Genomic DNA, 23,412 nt, shown 5'->3' on the forward strand with positions numbered 1-23,412 from the left:
CGAGGAAGTTGACTCACCCAGGAGTCTTTGCACCCTCGCTACGCTCGGGTGAAAACAACTCCTGGATGAGTCAACTGCTTCGCGCACTTGTTGCAAAATATACTATTTTGACAAAATGTAGGCAAAAATTCATCGTACTTGTTCGTAAAAAGCATTTAAAAATGCAAAAAGCTAAAGTATCTCGACGTCATTACCTCATATATCATCTACTTAAATAGTGTATAAAATATGAAGTGGATTGGTCGAGTAGATTTTGAGTGATGGTGTCCACCGGATTTTTTGCTTCTGCGTTACGTATTTGGACGTAGATTTCAATAAGTTAATAAATGTTCAAATTATTTTTCCTAATGCTTAATAGTACGCCTTATTCTCAAAACATATTGCTCCCTCACAGAGAAAGCTATGTGATAGGCTTGAAAATAAGATTTGGAACCAGGCGTCGTCGGAAAATTTCAGTTACATATTTGTAATCTTCATTACATTCTGAATAAATGTTTATGTGAGTGTGTGTCTGTGTGTGTATGTGTTTATGTATGTACGTGTGATGGTCTGGAATCAGTGTCACTTTTGAACGGAAACACGTAGCGAGAAGTGGTTCAGATTGTTTTGAAGGATTCGTGTGTAGCATGAAGCGTAATACAAATCCTATCTAGAGTATTACAAAGATTATTGCAAAATTCTGAGGATATTTCTGAAGGCATGAAGAGACGATTGAACTGTTTTGATGCTCTAGATTGAGCTAGAGGGCTTCAATCGGGAAATTGGAAAAGTCAAAATTTATTAAAATTAGACTAGAAATTCAAAAAAAGTATTTTAAAATTCTTTAACTGGAACCTACGGGTTCCAGGAACCTTTTTTTGTTAAAAATAGCGTTTTTTTGGCTATAGAAGGTATCGCTTTCATTTAAAAGATCTGAAAAAATTTGAGGTTATATATTTTGATGTAAAAAATTAGAAAAAAATTTTTTCACATTTTTCAAGGCTCCGTATCGTCAAAAAAAATTATTTTCGTCTAAAAAGGGGGTTTTCGGCTTCAAAAAATGCATTCACATCTCTGAAAAAATTGGAAAAAATTTGAGGTTACTTTTTTAATTTCTTTGTAATCATTATTAATTCCCCATGAATTATTTTGTGAAAAAAAAATATTAATCGACGTTCTCAATGAGCCATGTAGTACCGTGTGGTAAGCGAGTAACAAGAGTCGGTATGCCATCTCTAAATGAATAGCGAGAAGCTGCCGCAGACTTACATAGTGCGCGAATATGCAGTTTATGTAAATCTCAAACACTGAAAAACTTTGAATCCCGGGGAGTAAGATTAAATGCAACTTGATAAACGAATACTTCAAGATGTACACTGTACATCTCTCACAAGTTTCCTACGTTCTGCACAAACTGATTAAGTTTTTGTTGTGATTATTTAATGAAGCTAAAGTTCTTATTACTTTTTTTTAATATACCTAAAAATTTTTTTATAGCACTGCGTGGCTAAAGTTCACGTTTAAGGCACGCTTTGCCGTGACTTAAGCTGCTCATTATTGCACCGCGGCGCGCATATCACACTCGCTACGCTCGTGCGCTAACCTCACGCCACGACGCTATTATGAGCACCTTATATCTCGCCAAAGGGGGCCTAAACGTGAATTTAGCACAGTGCTATAAAAAAGCATATGATACTTATGACTCAAGTAGCCCATTCTTACCACGGCACTAGCACCCTCATCATAATATACTATTTTGTTTTGATTGTACTAACTAATGTATATCTTTTTAGAACCTCCATCAGCACCTCAAAATCTTACAGTCAATTTCGTCGATCAATCAACTGTAATTCTTTCTTGGAATGCACCGCATATCCTTGGTGGTCGATTGGACACAACATATCGCGTTGAATGTGACGTATGTAACTCAGCTGTAAAATATATTCCTAGCACGGTACGTTTTTCATCATCTCATTGATTTATTTAAAAATTATTCAAGTAAAAAGTTTTAAAAATAATTCTATAAATTATAATCCATTCATTCATTTTTGCACATGCATACCGTAGATAAGATTATTTAATTATGATATATGGAAATTACATCATGTTTAGGAAGGGAGATTAAAATGAAGAATACTGGGAAAATTCAAGGATGTACATTCATATTATTATATATTATTTACATTATATATGAGCAGTTTTTTCATATATGTACAACTTTTGTGCGGGGGGTTCTCGGATCTGCCCCAAAATTTAGTATGTTATTTGGGTATGTGAAAATAGCCTTCAGGTAAATTTTTAGCCCTCTAGGGGCCTTAAGGCCCAAATTTGGGCCCCTCGAAGGTCCAAAAATAGCCGTTTTTACCTATTTTTGCGTATTATTCAAATATTTGTAACTCGGGCACCGGTGCATATTTTTTAACTCTGAGGGTCGCATTTTTTAGGTCAAGACATGTACTTTTCGTAAAAAAATTATGTAGAGCTCGATAGACCAACCCCCGGTTATGGGGGGGCAATGAAGGGGGATGAAAAATCGCAAAATTGACGTTTTTTAGCTTTTTTTGAATTGATGCAGAAGGCGACTGGATTGACGTATTTACTTTTGCAACGTCTCATTTTAAAGGTATTTTTATTACCTTTAAATTGCCGTGCGCAGAATTAAGATTGGTTCAAAAACGACGGAGATAGAGCTGTTTAAAGGTGTCAACATTATGAAAAAAGGCGTTTTTTCGAGATTTCGATAAGCTGTAACTTTTTTCTAGTAACATGAATCTCTTTGAAATTTTATGTGAAAGTAGTTGATTACATGTAGTTTGAAGCCATGTAGGTAAGGATCTTGGTATTTGCCTCTATAACCGAAAACGAGGCCCCCGAAATCCGGCACTTTAGCCCTTATATAGGCAAAATACATGTTAAATTGGGCGGCAAAACTATTTGGTAACTCCTGAAATTATCGCAAAATAAACATAAAAAAAAAATCAAAAACCCCATATTAAACGTATTTTTCGACGAGGAATCCAATGGTAACCTCGAATTTGACCTTGAACATAACCTCTAAACTATAGCGAACCAAAATTGATTTTTCGCACGGTGACCCCCTTTTTTTATTTCAGATTTGAAAAGAGCGGAAAATTTCACGTTCAAATACATATTTCGTTTTTTTTTTCAAGGTAATTTTAAGGGCCCCACAGTTTGAAAATGAAGGCTCCATTAAAACTAATATTAAACTCAGCCAAAGAGTTTATTCTTGATCTGTGGGGCCCTTAAAATTACCTTGAAAAAAAAAACGAAATATGTATTTGAACGTGAAATTTTCCGCTCTTTTCAAATCTGAAATAAAAAAAGGGGGTCACCGTGCGAAAAATCAATTTTGGTTCGCTATAGTTTAGAGGTTATGTTCAAGGTCAAATTCGAGGTTACCATTGGATTCCTCGTCGAAAAATACGTTTAATATGGGGTTTTTGATTTTTTTTTTATGTTTATTTTGCGATAATTTCAGGAGTTACCAAATAGTTTTGCCGCCCAATTTAACATGTATTTTGCCTATATAAGGGCTAAAGTGCCGGATTTCGGGGGCCTCGTTTTCGGTTATAGAGGCAAATACCAAGATCCTTACCTACATGGCTTCAAACTACATGTAATCAACTACTTTCACATAAAATTTCAAAGAGATTCATGTTACTAGAAAAAAGTTACAGCTTATCGAAATCTCGAAAAAACGCCTTTTTTCATAATGTTGACACCTTTAAACAGCTCTATCTCCGTCGTTTTTGAACCAATCTTAATTCTGCGCACGGCAATTTAAAGGTAATAAAAATACCTTTAAAATGAGACGTTGCAAAAGTAAATACGTCAATCCAGTCGCCTTCTGCATCAATTCAAAAAAAGCTAAAAAACGTCAATTTTGCGATTTTTCATCCCCCTTCATTGCCCCCCCATAACCGGGGGTTGGTCTATCGAGCTCTACATAATTTTTTTACGAAAAGTACATGTCTTGACCTAAAAAATGCGACCCTCAGAGTTAAAAAATATGCACCGGTGCCCGAGTTACAAATATTTGAATAATACGCAAAAATAGGTAAAAACGGCTATTTTTGGACCTTCGAGGGGCCCAAATTTGGGCCCTAAGGCCCCTAGAGGGCTAAAAATTTACCTGAAGGCTATTTTCACATACCTAAATAACATACTAAATTTTGGGGCAGATCCGAGAACCCCCCGCACAAAAGTTGTACATATATGAAAACACTGCTCATATATATATATATATATATGGGCTATTCCACAACAGGTGTTGCAGGCCCAAAAAATGAAGTTGAAAGTAACCATTTACTCTTCAAGAACACAATGAAAAATGAAAATCCTGAAGAGCACAGCCCCCTAGGTCCAACCCTCATGGATCTACAGGGGCTCAAAGTTGGATTTTCATGTTTTGACAATATTTTGCTTGTTACTCTGCTTTTCTGGGGTGCATATGAAAAAATTTTCAAACCATGTTTTTTCATGTAAAATTTGATGTAGAATTCAAATCTGTACTCAGATGAGACATTGATAAGCTCGAAACCCCTTAAAATTGTAAAAATATAGCAAAAGACCATAAAAGTCCAAAAATAAATATGTTCGTACACCTCAAATCAGCCTATATTGTAATATGTTCATCGATACACCAAAATACAACTTCTGATAAAGTTTAGTAACTGAGTTTCCAATATAGATCATTTTGTAGCTTTCGAAAGCCCAAAAACATGGTTTTTTCCTCATTTTCCATGTTTTTTGGCTCTTTGCAAGCTATCAAATTGTCTCTATTAGAGACTCAGTTACCAAACTTTGTCAGAAGTTGTATTTTGGTGTATCGATGAACATATTACAATATGGGCTGATTTGAGGTATACGAACATATTTATTTTTGGACTTTGATGGTCTTTTGCTATATTTTTACAATTTTAAGGGGTTTCGAGCTTATCAATGTCTCATCTGAGTACAGATTTGAATTCTACATCAAATTTTACATGAAAAAACATGGTTTGAAAATTTTTTCATATGCACCCCAGAAAAGCAGAGTAACAAGCAAAATATTGTCAAAACATGAAAATCCAACTTTGAGCCCCTGTAGATCCATGAGGGTTGGACCTAGGGGGCTGTGCTCTTCAGGATTGTCATTTTTCATTGGGTTCTTGAAGAGTAAATGGTTACTTTCAACTTCATTTTTTGGGCCTGCAACACCTTTTATGGAATAGCCCATATATACATAACATAATAGAGTGTGTGTTTTTTTTCCACTCCACCCCATTCGGACACTCACTGGTAATCGACGCTAGGCATTGCTTCGGTGAGGCCGGGGTTAGTTGAGCATTTCTGCTACTTCTATGTTAGTCGTTTCCATACATCCCCCATCTGTCACATAGTGATATGAGACGATTAGGGATTCAGGGACTTATTCTTCTCTACTTGGTGAACCTTCGATCCTGCGCGATGCCGTCTCTCGATTGTCGTGTCCCCTTTTTCAGAGCTGTCTCTTAAGCGTGGTCACATAGTGCTGGCGTCTCCTCCTGAGTTAAGTATTAGAACTCGCTGCTCAGTACCATCTTGTGAGTGTGGTTCTCGCTTCTGTCGCTACCCTGTGAGTCCTGGTGAGTTATTATTGATACTCCGTTCTGTTGTCGTCTTGTGAGTGTGGTTCTCGCTTTTGACTTCATCATGGGAGTGTTGTGCTCCCCGTCTGTCGTCAGCCTTCTGAGTCCTCGCCTAGACCTACTTATGGTTATCCTCTTCGTTTCCAGCTCGCACAGTGATAAAAAAATTATGAGAAAAAATTGTAAACAAATTTTTTATAAAAGCAGGAAAATGCAAACCAAAACCGACACTCACGTAGCCCACCCTGGGTATTATTTTGTAAACAAACAAACTGCAAACCAAAGAATTAACCCACCTAGCTCAGCTTGACTATTATGTACATATTTGAGGGCTTATATACACATTTAACTCAAAATTATTTTATTGGATATTTGAGTAGGATTTTGATTTTTCCCCTTTTCATTGCATTTTTCGAAATTCTAAAATTTTGATTTTGCACTGAGACACAGCTGCTTCCATGAGCTTTTTTCGTATACTTTACGTGTTACAATATTTTTTCTTTTGCGTTTTCTGTCCAAAAAGGCCACCTCTTGTAATTTTCAGAGGGTACCGTTTGAGTTTTAGCAGCAGGGTCGCGTACACTTCTTCAGAACATCAATGCTCACGGCTATTACTTTGCGTGAGACGGTTGAGCTCATAGATCTTTATCAAACCGTACTGTTATGACTTTTATTTTGGCAAAAACGAAAAATGTAAAAGAATTGGTGTTTAACTGTTTATGCCTAGCAATCTGCGGTACCATAAATGTAAACTCATACCGCGCTGTGCTATAATGATGTTTTTTGATACAGTTCCGGGGATTTCTCAAAAACTACTCGGTCGTTCGTCTCGAATTTTAACCACGTACTTGTAATGTATATAGTAGGGTGGTCCACTTTTTCAACAACTTTTTGTATCTCGGGAGATCCATCGGAATCAGAAAGTTTGAGGTTTAAAATGAATTTTCCCGTAAACTAGAACTCAAAAAAATGATTTTAAATGGTGTCGATGGATTTTTGAAGTTTAAAAACGCGCTCTAAAAAAGAAGCAAAATCGGGCTATCATTCGATTTATTTCAAACTCTGTTTAGAGTGAAAAAATAATCTTGATAATACATTGTCTTACGCGTTTTTGTCTGCAGAATCGAATGCCGTAGTCAGTTTTGACCTAGGAGCACAATTTCATTCAAAAAAATATACTTTCTCGATCGTTCTTTTTCGCAAATTCCGCAAAGTTCATTTTCGAGCGAGTGGCAAATGAACAGAAAAAATCTAGAAAATTTTTTGCACCACCAAAATTTAGGTTTTCTTATGACGAATCCAATGGTATAAATTAGTATACACTTTGAAATTATTTTAATGCAGAAAAATACAACTTTATCCCAAAAAACGACATTACGAAAAATTGAAAAATCGAAAAGTGTATTAGTTTCTTCCAGGAAATGGCTCAGTAGAATCAACTATGGAAAACATTGCATGAAACTATCTGATAGGTTTTTTTCTCACCTTTCCAACGCTGGTTTCAGAAGTTAAAAATTCGCAAGATTCGCTGAGATACAGCTATTTTTGTACGATGCATTTTTTAGGCTAAAAATTCAATATTTCTGAGCTTGCTCTATTCATTAAAAAACCTGCCAAGCAGAATTTAAGCCTAAAAAATGCATCGTACAAAAATAGCTGTATCTCAGCGAATCTTGCGAATTTTTAACTTCTGAAACCGGCGTTGGAAAGGTGAGAAAAAAACCTATCAGATAGTTTCATGCAATGTTTTCCATAGTTGATTCTACTGAGCCATTTCCTGGAAGAAACTAATACACTTTTCGATTTTTCAATTTTTCGTAATATCGTTTTTTGGGATAAAGTTGTATTTTTCTGCATTAAAATAATTTCAAAGTGAATACTAATTTATACCATTGGATTCGTTATAAGAAATCCTAAATTTTGGTGGTGCAAAAAATTTTCTAGATTTTTTCTGTTCATTTGCCACTCGCTCGAAAATGAACTTTGCGGAATTTGCGAAAATGAACGATCGAAAAAGTATATTTTTTTGAATGAAATTGTGCTCCTAGGTCAAAACTGACTACGGCATTCGATTCTGCAGACAAAAACACATAAGAAAATGTATTGTCAAGATTATTTTTTCACTCTAAACAGAGTTTGAAATAAATCGAATGATAGCTCGATTTTGCTTCTTTTTTAGAGCGCGTTTTTAAACTTCAAAAATCCATCGACACCATTTAAAATCATTTTTTTGAGTTCTAGTTTACCGGAAAATTCATTTTAGACCTCAAACTTTCTGATTCCGATGAATCCCCCGAGATACAAAAATTTTTTGAAAAAGTGGACCACCCTAGTATATAGGTATGGTTGGAACTAGAATTATGGCATCATTCAAATTTTATTTATCTTTTTACTACATAAAATGGAGCAAAAAAAGATCATTTTCGATCCAAAAATTAAAATTCTAGTTCGAACCATAGCCAACCATCTACTGAATGAAAAGTATATCTTATTTTTCGCTTCAGGTGACTCATTCTCGCGGAAACACTAGAACCTTACGCACCTGACTTTTTTCGTACCTCCATACTTGGCTTGATTATACACATATATGTGTAGTAAAAGTCATAAAAATATTTTTTGTGTATCTCAATATTGCCCTTATTTAGCCCAAAAATAATAAGATTGATAATTGTCATAAATTGCTGGAAAAAATTCGCGAAAAAATTATAATGTTTTATTTTAAAATGATTGTAAAATCAAATTGCAAGGAAGCAAAATTTTCATTTATAACTATGATTTAGCTTTGTCTAAATTATATAATAGTTTATAATTATTCAAGATAAAATTTTGTCAAAACCATTTCTCATTGAACAATCAACAATCAAGTGCATCGATTTGTTTTTCAATGATTTTTTCTAATTTAAAACAGCAAAACCCACTTAACCTCGAACCCATGCTCCGCTCATGCTCCGTGTTCTCCTATTACCTTTTACTAAAAGTGAGACAATTTTTACGAAATTGCCCATATTCATGCTTGAAACTTTTTTATTGAACTTCCATAATTATTTTATTTAAAAGATATTCTATTATTTATTACAGGAAATATTCAATGACACTAAAATTACTATAACTGGATTAAATGCTGTGACAACATATTCATTTAAAGTATATGCGGAAAATGGCGTATCACCATTAGTTAATGATAAGGATAAGGATACATTCGTAGATATAAAAGTCACTACGGAAGCGAGTGTACCGAGTCTCGTTAGTAATGTAAGAATAACAAATATTAAAAGTACTGAGTTGAGCATAAGCTGGGACGCTCCAACTAATGATTTCAATGGAGACAATGACTTTGTAGAAAGATATGAAGGTAAGATCCAATTGAAATTCAAACATTATTTTTGTAATAAAAACATTAAGAGTAGGTGAAAAATTTAAATTTATAACAGATATGAACAAATTGAAATTATGTTCGCTAAATTCTATGTATGAAAAGGATGTTAGCAAATAATGAATATCATGGATTAGCATTTCCATAGTGCAAAAATTCCAAAACTCAAAAACACCGGAAATTCCCGTCTCGTCCACACAATGAAAAACTTCAGTAATTAAAATTGAGCTTTCAAAAAAATAATTTAAAAAAGAAAATTAACATTCGCATCTATTATTTGGTACTAATGAGTAGGAGACCCGTCAAAAATCCAAGCTGTGATGCTAATTTTGGACATTTTTTAATAACGCTATTTACTGTGTACAAATTGGTCAGTTTTTTTCAAAACTTATTTCAATTCATCGTCAACTATTCTCAGATGAATGATTTTTATGTCAAGAAGTAATTGGATTACCTTTCATTTGGAGTTAATCTTGTATCAATGTAAAAAAATTTTCTTTCATTTAAAACCATATATTATTGGAGTAATTTTGACGTTTCTTATCATCTGATTTTTTTTCTTGTAAAGTCTATTTCAATTTTTTATATCATTGAGGTTATTCAGAAGATGCGCTATCTCTACATATTCTCGATGTTTCGCAATGCTTACATATTTGTATGTATTGGGAGAATCGCGTGTGATTCAGCCTTGCGCGTGGGTGCGCAAAGTAATTAAATCACGTAGTTTTCGTTTCATTATACGGATTTGATTATCATCCGAGAGGTCAAAATTGGCGTCCTCAACCTGAAAGTAGCTATCAAGTTGAAGATATAATACGCACTATTTATCTGATCTCCTGGTAGCTTAAGGCTTTCCTAAGGATCTAGATCGTAAAATCTCATATATGATGCATTCCACGCTAAGTGTCCTAACGCAGTGGCCGTACGGCACTTTTGGTCCAGTTAGCTCAATTTCTTACTTGCCGGAAACCCTCCGAACGTACTTAAAAAAAATCCGTGATATACGTTTTCGGATTAGGAACTCAGATACTCAAATACTTCAATATCTCAAAAAACGTTTATATTAGTGGTCATACATAAAAATATGATTTTTTATGATAAAGCTCTTTTTCTATAAATTGGTAGAGTTTTTTTTAAATGTAATTTTTGTAACTCCGTGCTTTTACTTGAGTGGACGTGTATTAATGCATGAAATTTCACATTAAAAACCTAAATCTTATAGTTTTCGGACATTTTTAAATGATTAAGATATTCTATTAGTTTTATAATTTCATTCAGTTAATCTCAATCATTCTTTCTTTGGTCACACACTCACAGATGTCGTGCGCGTTCGCGTTGCTTACTCTCATGTTACTGTAATCTCCATTCGCTCTGCTCTCGTCGTCACGACAGTATGTGCCCGGCATTTTTCAATAAAGACTATTAGTGTTTACAATTTATTTATTTTACCCATTCTATATATTCAACAAAATGTTGTCTTGAAAAACGTCCATCCCAATGCTCATAGGTTAATAAAATTGTACTCTATTACAAAAATTCTTTTTTTTGATAACTATCCTTCAAGTTTTTCGTGGAACGCCAAAATACCAAATCAATAAAAAATTTTTTGTATCTTTAAGAATTCAGGTTCTAAAATCTGTATGTGAATTTCATGAGATCAAAAAGCAAGTATAATAGCTTTTCAATGTTAAAAAAAACACTAAATCAAAATACCGATTGGTAATGCTATGATAAAAACGCTAGCTCTACTGCTAGCTCTTTTTATATCTAAATCATTTAACAAAATAAAATACCTATAATTTAAATTATGACCAAAAGTTATCACTTTACATCGATAACTGAAATAATCTATTTAAATCACCGTAATTACCCTAATTTTTTGTCGAATAAATCCATTTCAGAATTCCACAATATTTTTCAAAATATTATATCTGTTTTTTTTTAATTTAAAATTAGTACAGAAAATTTTCAAGAATCGTCTTATATTCTTAATTTCGATGATATATATAAAAATTCTTCTCCCTTTTCAGCAAAATGTTATTCAAGATTTGAAGAAGCCACAAATGCCACAATTATTGAAACAACCGATTTATCTGCTACTTTTAAAGGTCTCAAACCTGCGACTGATTATGCTATTCAAGTTCGAGCGAAAACAACACGAGGCTGGGGAGAATATACACCCATTATATATAAAATGACTACTCGATCAATTGGATTAGGTCAGATATTTTTTCAACGATTTTTTGGATAAGGTTTTATCTTACTGAATAAAATGATTTTTTTAAATTAATTTGCAGATTACGTAGGCGATGAAGATAATATGCATGTTAGAATTATTGCAGGAGCTATAGTTGCCGTTGTTGTTCTTTTAGTTATAATAATAATCATGACAGTTTTATTCTTAAGAAGGTAAATTGATTACTAAGTTTTATCTATCAACATAATTTTTTTAAGTTTTCTAATATCAATAAATTGCAGTAGAGCTTCTGATGAATGTGGAAAAAAACAACCCAGTGATTGTGATACCTTAGAATACAGAAATGGAGAAGGTAAGTTGTTTTATTAATTGAAAATGTTTACTATCACATTTTTTGTAGAACATCTTCTAGACCTGTAAAAATAAAAAATAGTATACTTTTTCTGGGTGCTGTGACGAGTTTGGAGTAAAAACCATATCTGTACCAGCTGATAATACAATTTTTTTTCCTCGAAAGCCCAACATATACGTCAAAGTAACGTAGTTCAGGTTAGAGCTTGAGGGAACGATTTATCAGTTATTTGGTCAAACGTGTTCTTAATAATTTTACTAAATGATGAATATTCAATAATTTTTCGGAAACTTAATCTTAGGTCTATGACTTTAATTAACGAAGAGCAAGGAGTACGAATTTACCTATTTACCGTACCACAATAGTTCATTGCATTGGTACGGTGGAATCTCGATAAGTCGAAATCCTCGGGGAACAGTTTATTTTTCGAGTTATCGCGATTTTCGACTTAACGAGATTTCGAGTGAAAGCGAGGGAATAAAAAATAATTCGAGTTATTGAGATTTTCATTTTTTTCTTTTTGTTTTCATTAGCAACTATCGTATAATTATTCTTTAAAATTTTAAAAGCTTTCTGTTCTCACATACACTGATACTAACTAGAACCTATCATCTACTACTTTCATAATTCTTCCCACGCAGGATAACCGTTATAAAACTTTTCATTTTATGATGTCATTCATCTTTTTGATATTTTTGATATATTTCTTTAACGAATAAAAAGTAACGATTTAAATCATAAAAAAAATCATAATAGTATTTGGCATGAAAAATGTAAATTGAATGAAAGTCAAGTAGAATAATGTCAATTTCAAATGCTTCATGTTTCATTTGATTAAACTGTATGTAATTTTTGAGCATTATATTTAAGATTTTTGGTGTATGCATGAAATTAATCACTATCGAACTTTTACATTTTCATGGTACGTTCAATCTGGATGGAAATGTCATCTCTCTGCATCGTTTTCGATCTATATATCCTCATCATATGGATAACAGGATTAGTGGTAACATACAGTAAGTTCAAATACTATGTATAAAATTCATTATTTATATTTATGAAATATTGTATACTAACTATTATTTGAAAAACTTTTCTGTTGTAACGTATTTGGCACACTGAGGATTTTCGTACCCCAACGAATGAACTATTAATGAATAAATAATCTATTAAATATTTCTGTTTGAAATTTTTTTTCCGAGCTATTGTAAAGTATATTTTAAAGACTATATAAGCCTGATATTGAAGTATTGAAAATAAATATGTTGAACAATCGATTAAATATTTGTCGATTCGATAAAAAAAGCAGAAAAAGCGCGGATCTCTAGAAAAAGATTTCAAACTTTATTCTTTTTGTTATAGTTGTACAACTATGCACAAATAAAACTTTCGCAATTCAATTACTTTTTGTTGAACTTAAATCTTAAACTGAGTTATAAAATTTTTTGAAGTAAAACTTTCTTCAGACACGTTAGCAGTTTGTGCGTAAAACATGGTTTTTGTATTACTGAAAGGTTAGAAAAACCAGGTTCCACGCACGGAGTGTTGAAAAATATTTATATGATAAGGCAAGTTAAACCTTTGAATATCCAAAAATGGCCTCCAAAGACGGTCAAGAACATCATACAATCGCTTCACCAAGTCAATTGAATTTCACCCAGAAATGATACATTAGATTCATTCAAAAAATTTATCTTTTAAATTAAGGCGACCGAACGGTACTGAAAGCTTGAATTCGAAAATTGCTATATAAATAGAAATAGTGGAAATATTTGTTCTATGCTAGTAGAATATGTTCATCCTACCCCTGGTTGACCAAAAAAACTTCTACCCAAGCTCTGAAATACCAATTACATCATTTTCTAAATAATACTTAATATTGTAATTGAATATACTTGCCACGCGATTCTGACGTGAGTTCTTCGTCAATATTGATCTATGGGGTCTCAAAATCTTCAAAAAAGTACACTCATTCAAAAAAGAAAATTTTCACCATTTCGGTTTATATAATATTTTTTAATTCAAGCTTTTAACACCGATCGGTCCCCTTTATTTGAATTTGGAGGTACTTTTTCCTCCTTAAGGCATCTTTTCTCTCGTAGGTATTTTTAAAAATAGGCCCGTTACACCTTTTCATGTGTATTCTTTTTTCGGAATTTCAATTTCGTAATTTTTAACGTGTAAAAAAAGTTGTTTTTTCGTTATTGCTAGAACTTTTTTACCATGTCAACTGTTCACAAAAAAATGAATCGTCTTCCATAAGAATTAAATAAAATAAGAGAGAAATCTTTTTTTCAAGATCGATTTCGTTTAAAAAATACTTCAAAAGGAGTAGAAACAATGGATATACCGTTTTCTAAACTAAATTTTCCAAAAGTACATTAAAAGAGCAAGATTCTAAGAAAATTTCAAATTATTATGATGATCGTCTTTTTTTGTACCGATAATTATAATTTTTTTTTGAAAGTACGATTTGGGCCTCAAGAGTCAAATTGATTTTCAACTCCACCAAACTGGGGAGACAGCTTGAGTTTTTTGAAATAAAAGTTGGATGCCTAAAAATGTCTAATAAATATTTTAGTAAATTTTCAAGGGTGTCCCACTTCGATAAGTCGAGCTATACACGAGTTCGTTATATTTTAAAAGTAAGGAAGCATTACTCATAAAATAAACTCACTCTTCTTATAGACGTAGGCCCACTAGGTTTCGGTTCATGCCTATTGAGAGAAATATCGAGTAGTGGCTACTAAACATTGAGGACTAACTATTCGATGGGCCAAATCGCGCACAGCGCTAAACATCCTATTTTAGATTTGCCGTTTCTCGTTAAAAAATTGTCCCATCTTGATGAAATTTTTCGAAAATATACATAAAAGTACTAAAAACTACCTGTACATTTATAAAAATTATCATCATTATTTAGACTACCAAAATAAGTTATTGAAAATAAGGTAATTTAGTGAATGTTATTGTTTCATTCATTTGAGGAAAGTCTCAAACGACTTTTTGTGTAAATGTAATTGTAAATTTAATTTTTTATACCATAATATTATTCATATTATAAACAAAAAACCAAGGACGCGTACTAATGCTTTAGTTTATCAATAATTTTTGTTCAAATATACGAATCAATGGAAAACTTTACACAAGCCTTTCTTAGACCTTCTTGAATAATTTTATGGTGTCAAAAAGTGCATTTTCGACAATTTGTAACAGACTTTTCTCCATTAAACGAAACAAAAATTTTCTTTAAATTGTCTTATTTTCATTAATTTTTTTTTGTAGTCTAAATAATGTTAATAATTTTTATGAATATATATTAAGTTTCTCAGCACTTTCAAGGACTTTTTTTCTTTTTTTTCTTTTTGTATTTGTTTTTATTTCTTTTCTTTTTTTAATGCATGTTATTTAAATGTGGTTCCCTCAAAAAATTACTATCAATAGAAGGTCTTGAAATTTTTAATCACTTATTTTTGACAATGCTTTAAATATGTGGGAGAAATTTCAGGAACCTCAGCGGTACCGTTTTCGATATATAATCAATCAAAGTTCAGTACTTTAACACAGGATCCCTAGTCGCTAAAAAGACGCTATTTTGCGTGATTATAGAAAAACGAATCGATAATTCTTTTTGGAAAATTGAGTAAAGTTGTCAATTTGATTGTACTGGCAGAACACGAATACTTGCTAACGCGTGTGTGTATACATAAGTGAGCGTATGTGAGTGTTCACTCACACCATATAACTTTCTACGAGACTGTGCAAGAAAATGCGGGTACAATCAACGGAATTGCGATCGAATTTTTGATTCCTAATGTTGTGTAGAAAGTCATTCAATATTTTTATGACAAAAATTTTTTTTTATTCTTTAATTTATCCTCGTTAAAACCTTTATTCCTTGAACTATTTTTATGAAGAAATATCCTGATAAAATTACTTACTACAATTGTAATCTCAAACCTGTTGCTATCATGAATATACTTTTTTTAGTGACAACCCCACTTTTTGCTCCTGCTACATCAGTAAATAGTGCAGGTGGTCCAAACTCTTGCTCTAGAAGTTATGTAGATCCGCATACTTATGAAGATCCCAATCAAGCCGTTCGAGAATTTGCCAGAGAAATCGATGCTGGATTTATAACTATAGAAGCTATAATTGGTTCGTATTTATTTTAATAAATTAAAAGTTATTGAATTTCACTAAACATCATTTTTTAGGAGGTGGTGAATTTGGAGATGTTTGCCGTGGGAAATTGAAATTACCACCAGATGGACGTTCTGAAATTGATGTAGCTATCAAAACTTTAAAGCCTGGATCAGCAGATAAAGCTCGGAATGATTTTCTGACGGAAGCATCAATCATGGGTCAATTTGAACATCCCAATGTTATATTTTTACAAGGAGTTGTGACTAAAAGCAATCCAGTGATGATCATTACTGAGTTTATGGAAAACGGGAGCTTAGATACTTTCTTACGAGCAAATGATGGTAAATTTCAAATTCTACAGTTAGTTGGAATGTTGAGAGGTATTGCTAGTGGCATGCAATATTTAGCTGAAATGAATTATGTACATCGTGATCTTGCGGCAAGAAATGTTCTTGTCAATGGAACCCTTGTCTGTAAAATCGCTGATTTTGGTCTCAGCAGAGAAATTGAAAGTGCCAACGAAGGAGCATACACTACAAGGGTATTTATAAATTTTTATTCAATAATTTATGTATAAATAGTGTAGTTCTGAACGGGTGCGGCTACGGTTTTTTAGCAAAACGAGGGATTATAGCACGAACCGAAGGCGAGTGCTGTAACGAGTTTTGTTGAAAAACAATATCTGCACTAGTTGATGATACAATTTTTTCCTACGAGAGCCTAAAATTAGCAGCAAAGTTGCGTATTTTAGGTTAGAGTGGGAAAAATAAATTTTTTATTGAAAAAATAATGATTCCCTAGCCCGACTGTCAGCGCGCTCTCTTCTTTTTTAATCCGTTACGCCATTTTTCAATATTTAAGTAGAAAAATAAAATAAACGAAGATAACTTTATGAACTGTAAAAATACGCAATGGGTCGGCTTTTGACCTCCTTGCTAATTTAGACCTTGCCGAAAATATAAAACATAATTGGTAAAATATTAATTTCTATATATTAGGCGTTAAATGAAACTCGCGCTAAAATTCTGGCCTCCCCAACAAATCTGGAAAATCGATGACTAAAAAATATAGGTTTTTATTACAAAGGAAAATTTTTTTTTTTTATTTAATCGAGTTTTATTAAATCTTAAGTACAAAAGTGATAAGTGTTTTTTTACTCGAATACTATTGAGTTTAAAGCAAAAGTTCATTGAACAAAAAAGTCTTAGAATTGATCGGAGAACATTCTCAAATTTTTTCAGAATTTTTCGGAGATGATTTTGAGAAATTCGATTACCCCTCGTTTCCGCATATATAAAATCAATCCAAAAAATTCTGAAAAAATTTGAGGGTGTTCCTCGATCAATTCTAAGATTTTTTTGTTCAATAAACTTTTTTCCTTGACTCAATGGTTTTCGAGATAAAAAATAGAGAGGCGTAAATACGCGTCGCGTGCTTTTTGCAGTCATAAATACCTTGTCTTTACAATGTATATAAATAATAAATACCTTGTATTTACAAGGTATGTACATTACATATACCTGGTATATACCTTGTGGAAACTTATTTTATATTTCTTGCTTTCTTAAAAATTCTTACAAAACTCTGACTCTAATCTGCTAGTTTTTATGAAATTTTGTCCTTCCTTAAAAAAATCATATGGAGCCGTTTTGTTCGTTACATAATTGGTCGACGAGTGACTGTGCTTTGCTTCTTTTAAACCAACTTTTTTTACTAATTAATTTATTATCAATCTTTCATAGTATGCATTTTATAATTACCAGTTCTTAATTGTATTTCTTGCACAATAATTAAGAAGCATACAGAAATAATTTATTACTCAGGTTAATACTATCATAATAAAGTCATTTCTATTCCAAGAATTGTCACACGAGAGCGCGCCTCCTGTTCATCTGTAATGATAAAAAGAAATATATGGATAAAAACATCAACAATGCCTCAGCGCCACGTGCAGGCAGCGAAACGGCCTGATTGCTCAGTTTTCAACTCCCATAAAGTGTTAAATTAAATTCAGGAAAATAAACCTACGTAATTTTTCGACAAGATTTTACCTTAGTTTTCAACGATTGGGCCAAAATGCAAAAATATGCCTCCATAATATCAAAAAATTGACTTGAAATTAAAATACGTTGTAACTTCCAAAGTTCAACTCTGATTAACTTTCTGAGTAGCTAGATTGAAACATCGAAAGGGAATTTTTCGATATTGTTCGGCGGTGAAGAGATGAAGAGTGCGAGGTCGGCTGTTTTTGAGCGCCGTGGCCTGTTTTTTCGGTGCACTTTAAGTTTTCTTATTTTTCACGCGTTACACTTTCGTAATAAAAATAAACAAATGCATATTTTTTCTCACCTTTTCTGTGGTGCAATCAGTTTTTGGAAAAGTGGCTTGTTTTTGCGAATAAAACGAAAACAATAAAATTATTAATCAAAAAAGGTTATTTAACTGTTCAAAAACCCAGTTTTCATATTGAGTTTCATGATTGGGTGAGGAAGCCATAAAATGTTTTGGTGAGAATTTGTCACCCCCACTTGGGAGGTCTCCTTATAAGAGCGTAATAATAGGAAATTCTTCTCTTCTGAATCTGAATTCATAGTCAGACGACCTCTACGTACTCAACTTTGAGTTTATTGCAAGGTCAAACTAGAACAATTCGATACACCATTTCGAAAAAATCACATTATGTTTTAAGACTTATCAAATCTGAGTTAAAAATCATTTTGACAATCTACCTAATAATCGAACACTGATCTATTTACTGTACTAATGTTGAAAACCCGATAAAGCTGGGGGAATGGAACGCCGGCTGGCGTTGAATTATAACGCAGTCGACTGGGTTGTGAAAGAATGAACCTCTCTATTCTGTGACCGCTGCTCGGCGATAAGTAGGCATTACAACGTCGGAGTATTTTTTCTCAGGTGACGCAGCACCAACAACTAAGCAGAACTTATTTTGGAGATAACAAATAAAAGGCTGGACACAATTCACTGACGGAGTTTTTCACTGGGTCGGTGCTGGAGACACGTCCGTCCGACTCGGCAGCTCGAGGGCAACTGAGCAGTAGCGCCGACGCGAGGCCATCCTCGACCACTGCGCATTGGCAGCGCGCATCACATCGGCGTATGGCGTGGCATTTTCGAATTATTCGAAATTATTTTTAGAATTATATTTCGAATTATATGGCCACCCCTGGAACTATCGTGAAATAAGCATTAAAAAGAATCAAAAATACTACATCCGATGTATTGTTCGACAAGAAATTCAATGGTGACGTAAAGAACCAACTTAATTTGACGCGATGAAACAAAATTTTTGACGCCATTAACGAGGTGGGAGTTCCGGCATACCTTCACCAGATTCACGCAGGCTATTTCAGTGATTATATATTGAAGTTTCCACGGATGATGGCACTGAGGTCATGGCGCAATTTTTTGAAATGTCATGTACGACAGGATTCTGAGTCTTAATCTGGACAAAAAAGTATCACTTGTTGGTTTTGTATTGACAGTGATTGATGAGAAACTAGATCATTTATTGAAGGATGTTGACCAGGCCATCACTCGAGTGCCCTTGGCAACCCGGGCATGCAAAATACCAATCAGACAACTGAAGTTCTCTTACTCATAAGTAAGTAAGAAGCGGAGACCGTCAGCGATACAGCCAGTGATTTTGACACCACGTCGGTATCTTGTACCAGGTACCTCGGTGACATATAGACGCCGGGTTATGATTTGATAATCACCACAATTTTAACAGAGCGAATGAATATTGTGCTGAAGTGACATTGGATGTCAAGAATGCGTTCAACGTGCTAGGGTGAAACAACATCCTTACCATTTTTGGGCGCAATAAAACGCTTGCCTATACCAGCTAAGTATCATTTCGGATTACTTTTATGACAGAGTATTGGAGTACACTACCGATGCACTACCAGAAGCGTCATAGTAGGCGTGTCACAAGGGTCAGTCAGTGGATTTAACACCGAAGAACACCATGTGCTGGGTCCTTTCAAAAAGTAAGCCCAGAACTGGTGGACTCAGCATCCTCGTTCTCATCTATAGCTGCGTAACCAAGTCGCAGGCATAGTCGATCCGTCGACGAGCTTAGCTGTGCGTCATTAATAGTTACCTACGCGTATCGTTTTAGGCTACCCATGTTCAAGCCAGCATATTATGCCTGCTACTGTTACTAGTGCAGAAGTGCACCCGACTTTACCATTGCCGCTACTAGAATACTAAAGATGACGAGCGTCTAGGGATCCTTTGAAAAGGTCAGATTCAGTTAGATAGAAAGGGCCAATAGATATACTGTATGTTCTCAGACATCAAAAAATGGTTCGAACGGAGGCATGGTGAGGTAAACTACCATTTGATGCGGTTCCTGACCGGGGACTGCTAGTTCAGACATCACAGTCAGTGCTCTAACAGCTTTTTTTCTTTTTCATTCATGGCTGTCGGTTGTTGTCTCTCGTCCTTGGATGGTGCTGTGTGGGAGGAGAGAAAGAAAGCGGTAAAAAGCATGTTCTGAATGTAAAACCCGCTTGACGTTTATCTTAGTAGTTTTGAGTGGTGGCGTACACACCACCCAGCAAATGCTTTCGACCTTGTACTCTGTTTAAGTAAAAAATTGCGAGGATCTCGGCCGTGTAGAAGTTGAAAAGGATGGGGGTGTTGACCGAACCCTGAATCAGTCCTTCGCAAATGAGGAAGATGCTCGATGCAACATCCCCGGCCACATTTACCGAGAGAGCAGTCACTCAGTTTCTTTCTTAGAAAGTAGATTAAATGCGTATCAAAATTGAGCTTTTCTTTCATTTTATAAATGAGGCTGTCAATACAAACTGTGTCGAAAGCGGTCTGCAGATTGATAAAGTATGCCACTACCATATTATGCTCATTAAGATGCCCGCAAATGAATCAGGAGGCTTTGTTAATGATGGAATGTTTGAAATGGAAGCCAAACTGCTTTTGGAACTGCTTATGCAAATCCTTATAGAATATTTTACTGTCAGCAAAGCTATTAGGATGGAGGGGTGAGCGCAAACCGCCGAAGGTCACTTGGTGACCGCCCTCCGCCAGCCTCGCATCATGGTCTGTGACGATCCTGCACTAGGTCCGCGCGATCAATAGACCGAGTACGTTGGGTCGAGGTTCTTTTTTCGATCCACGTTAGAAAATTAACAGGAGAACGTTGACCACTTGGGTGGGATCAGATATATAGTAGTGAGAATCATCTTCAGAGGTGGAAGGCTTTGGGAGTCCTGCTGCGCTAGGGCACTCCAGATTGGTCTTTTGAATTTTTTATTGATCAGTACCGGGCGAGTCTCTGCTGCGGAAAAATCTGTTGGTCTCGGAGAAAAACTTCTCTGTGCATCGAAAATTAATGTTTCGTGCCTTTTTAGCTCAATGCTTGTTAACGACCTTTGAGAATTACTCTTTAATTTCGCATTTTATAACCATCAAGTGTTCCTGTACCTGTCGTCTTCTAGTTCTTGTGTATTGCAAATTGGGGTTGCACTTGATGTAATTTATCTGGGATATCACGGCAGCTTTTGCTCTGTATAAATTTTCGATGTGTCTTGCGCCACGAAAAAAATCGTATTGTACTGAGCCTGGTTTGCTTTCCTGAAATTGAAAACGTAGAGCACGTGTTTTTTCTCTGTTTGTGTTTCGATTTTTTTTTTAACTCCATTTTATTAACACAATCTATCATACATGATATTAAGTGTAATTTTTACGAATAATACTTAGCAGAAAAAGAAAATGGTATCGATTTACAAGCACTCCATTGAGTGGCTCACAACATTTTTACAAGGGATATTTTTTTTCAATTCAATTGTTACATGACTGTGTAAGCGTGTGGATAGAGTTATAAGTCGAATTTATATTTCTTCAACCTGGAGTTGCAGCAAGTGTTCCTAGAGAGCAGTTCTGTTGCAAGCTGGTTCGGATGATTTTTCAGCCTTGCTTTATACCTGGTTTGAAAGCGACGGATTTCGGACTTGACGGTGTCAATTTTCAGCTCGCGGCATATCTGTTCGGGTGCTTTAACAAGGCATCGCAATGTTTTTGACTGAAATCTCTCCAGGATTTCGATATTCGATGTTGAAGCGGTTCCCCATAGCTGGATCCTATACGACCATACGGGCTTAAGTATCGTTAGATACAGTAGTATTTTATTATCTAGTGAGAGTTGAGATTTTGGGCCCAGCAGCCAGTACATTTTCCTAAGCTGCAGTCCAAGCTGCTTACGCTTAGCCCATATATGGGGCCGCCAGGTAAGTCTTCGATCCAGGTGCATCCCCAGGTACTTGACCTGATCCACCTGCTAGCGCCCTTAAAGTAGATTGTTGGACAAGTCGATTTTCTTAGGGTAAAGGTGATGTGATTGGATTTTGTCTCGTTTATTTTTAATCTCCAGTTATCGCACCATTCTGAGACTTTGTCGAGGTGGGTTTGAAGTGAGCTGGAGGCTTCGTTGTGGCAACTACTCGAAGTTAGCACTGAAGTATCGTCCGCAAAGGTAACGGTGAAGACATTCTGTGCAGCAGGGAAGTCAGCCGTGAAAAGCAAGTATAGCGTGGGCCCCAAGACGCTGCCTTGTGGAACGCCACCCTCACACGGATACGCGTCTATCAAGCTATTTTAACCTGAAAGGTTCTATTACACACGTATGATTCCAGCATACTGCTCAGCTTCGTGGGTAGAAGGGACTTAAGCTTGAAAATTAGACCTTTGGGCCAGACCCTGTCAAAGGCCTGAGATACGTCCAAAAATACCGCGTTACAGTAGAGCTTGTTTTCGAAGGCGATTCTGATCTCAGCAGTCAGTCTGTTCACCTGCTCCGTGATAGCGTGCTTGCTCCTGAATCCAAATTGATGTTCCGGTATGAGAGAATCTGCTGTAATAATTTCATTTATTCTTGTTTGGATTGTTCTTTCAGCGATTTTGGAAAATACAGGCAACAGACTTATGGGTCTATAGGAGTTTACCCGAATAGGGTCCTTTCCAGGCTTTGAAATTACGATCAGTTGGGCTCTTTTCTACTAGAAAAGAGCACAGGCGATAGCAAGCATTAATGAGGACTGTCAAGTATCTAATTGCTTTGGGTGGAAGCTCTTTCACTAATTTACCACCTATTCCATCCCATCCTGGGGCTTTCTTCTCTTTGAGAGACCTGATGATCACTACCACCTCTTCATAGCTCACTCTGCTGGGGTTGTCCTGATTCATTTGGTCTTTAGGCTCTAATAATCTCCTCTCATCTTCGTCACTTATTACAGCTTTAAGTGGTTTGAAAACTCCAACGTAGTATTGTGCAAACGCGAGAGCCATTTCCTCATCGGATCTGGCCCAGGTTTCGTCCTGTTTAAGTATAGGAGAAGCGTGTTGTTTTGGACGCTTTAATTTTTTGGTGGCCTTCCAGAGAGAATAATCTGTAGGCTTTCCGGGCGCGAGATTTTTGAGGTATGATTGTATACATTTATTTTTATACTTATCAAGTGTTTTTTTTAACTCTCGAGTTGCTTGGTTTAGGGCTGTCTTTGCTGATTGAGTTCTCGTCAGCTGCCAGTTCCGTCTTAATTTTCTTTTTTCTAGTATAATTTTAATGATATAACTAGGAACAGAGTAAGAGTTTGAGTGTGGGCTGATAGGTGGCGTGGCGTTTTTGATTGCAGTTAAAATATGTGCGTTTAGGTTGAGAACTGCATTATCTATATCAGTGTTAGTTTTGAGA

General features: G+C 34.9%; 1 protein-coding gene across 2 annotated transcripts in view; it reads left to right on the forward strand.

Annotated features, from left to right (window-relative positions):
- The window catches only part of LOC106656589 (ephrin type-B receptor 1-B), a 78,828-nt gene that overhangs the window by 46,768 nt on the left and 8,648 nt on the right, over window positions 1-23,412 (forward strand). Inside the window, exons 6-13 of one of the 2 annotated variants that reach the window (XM_014377652.2) lie at window positions 1,773-1,933; window positions 8,688-8,961; window positions 11,013-11,201; window positions 11,280-11,391; window positions 11,461-11,531; window positions 12,530-12,547; window positions 15,522-15,689; window positions 15,749-16,218. In XM_014377652.2, the coding sequence (XP_014233138.1) occupies window positions 1,773-1,933; window positions 8,688-8,961; window positions 11,013-11,201; window positions 11,280-11,391; window positions 11,461-11,531; window positions 12,530-12,547; window positions 15,522-15,689; window positions 15,749-16,218 (1,463 nt within the window). The remainder of the gene's footprint in view (window positions 1-1,772; window positions 1,934-8,687; window positions 8,962-11,012; window positions 11,202-11,279; window positions 11,392-11,460; window positions 11,532-12,529; window positions 12,548-15,521; window positions 15,690-15,748; window positions 16,219-23,412) is intronic. The other variant, XM_014377653.2, reaches the window with a different exon arrangement.

This window comes from Trichogramma pretiosum, unplaced genomic scaffold (assembly GCF_000599845.2).
Source record: "Trichogramma pretiosum strain Unisexual culture from Peru unplaced genomic scaffold, Tpre_2.0 scaffold108, whole genome shotgun sequence".
Lineage (NCBI taxonomy): Eukaryota > Metazoa > Arthropoda > Insecta > Hymenoptera > Trichogrammatidae > Trichogramma > Trichogramma pretiosum.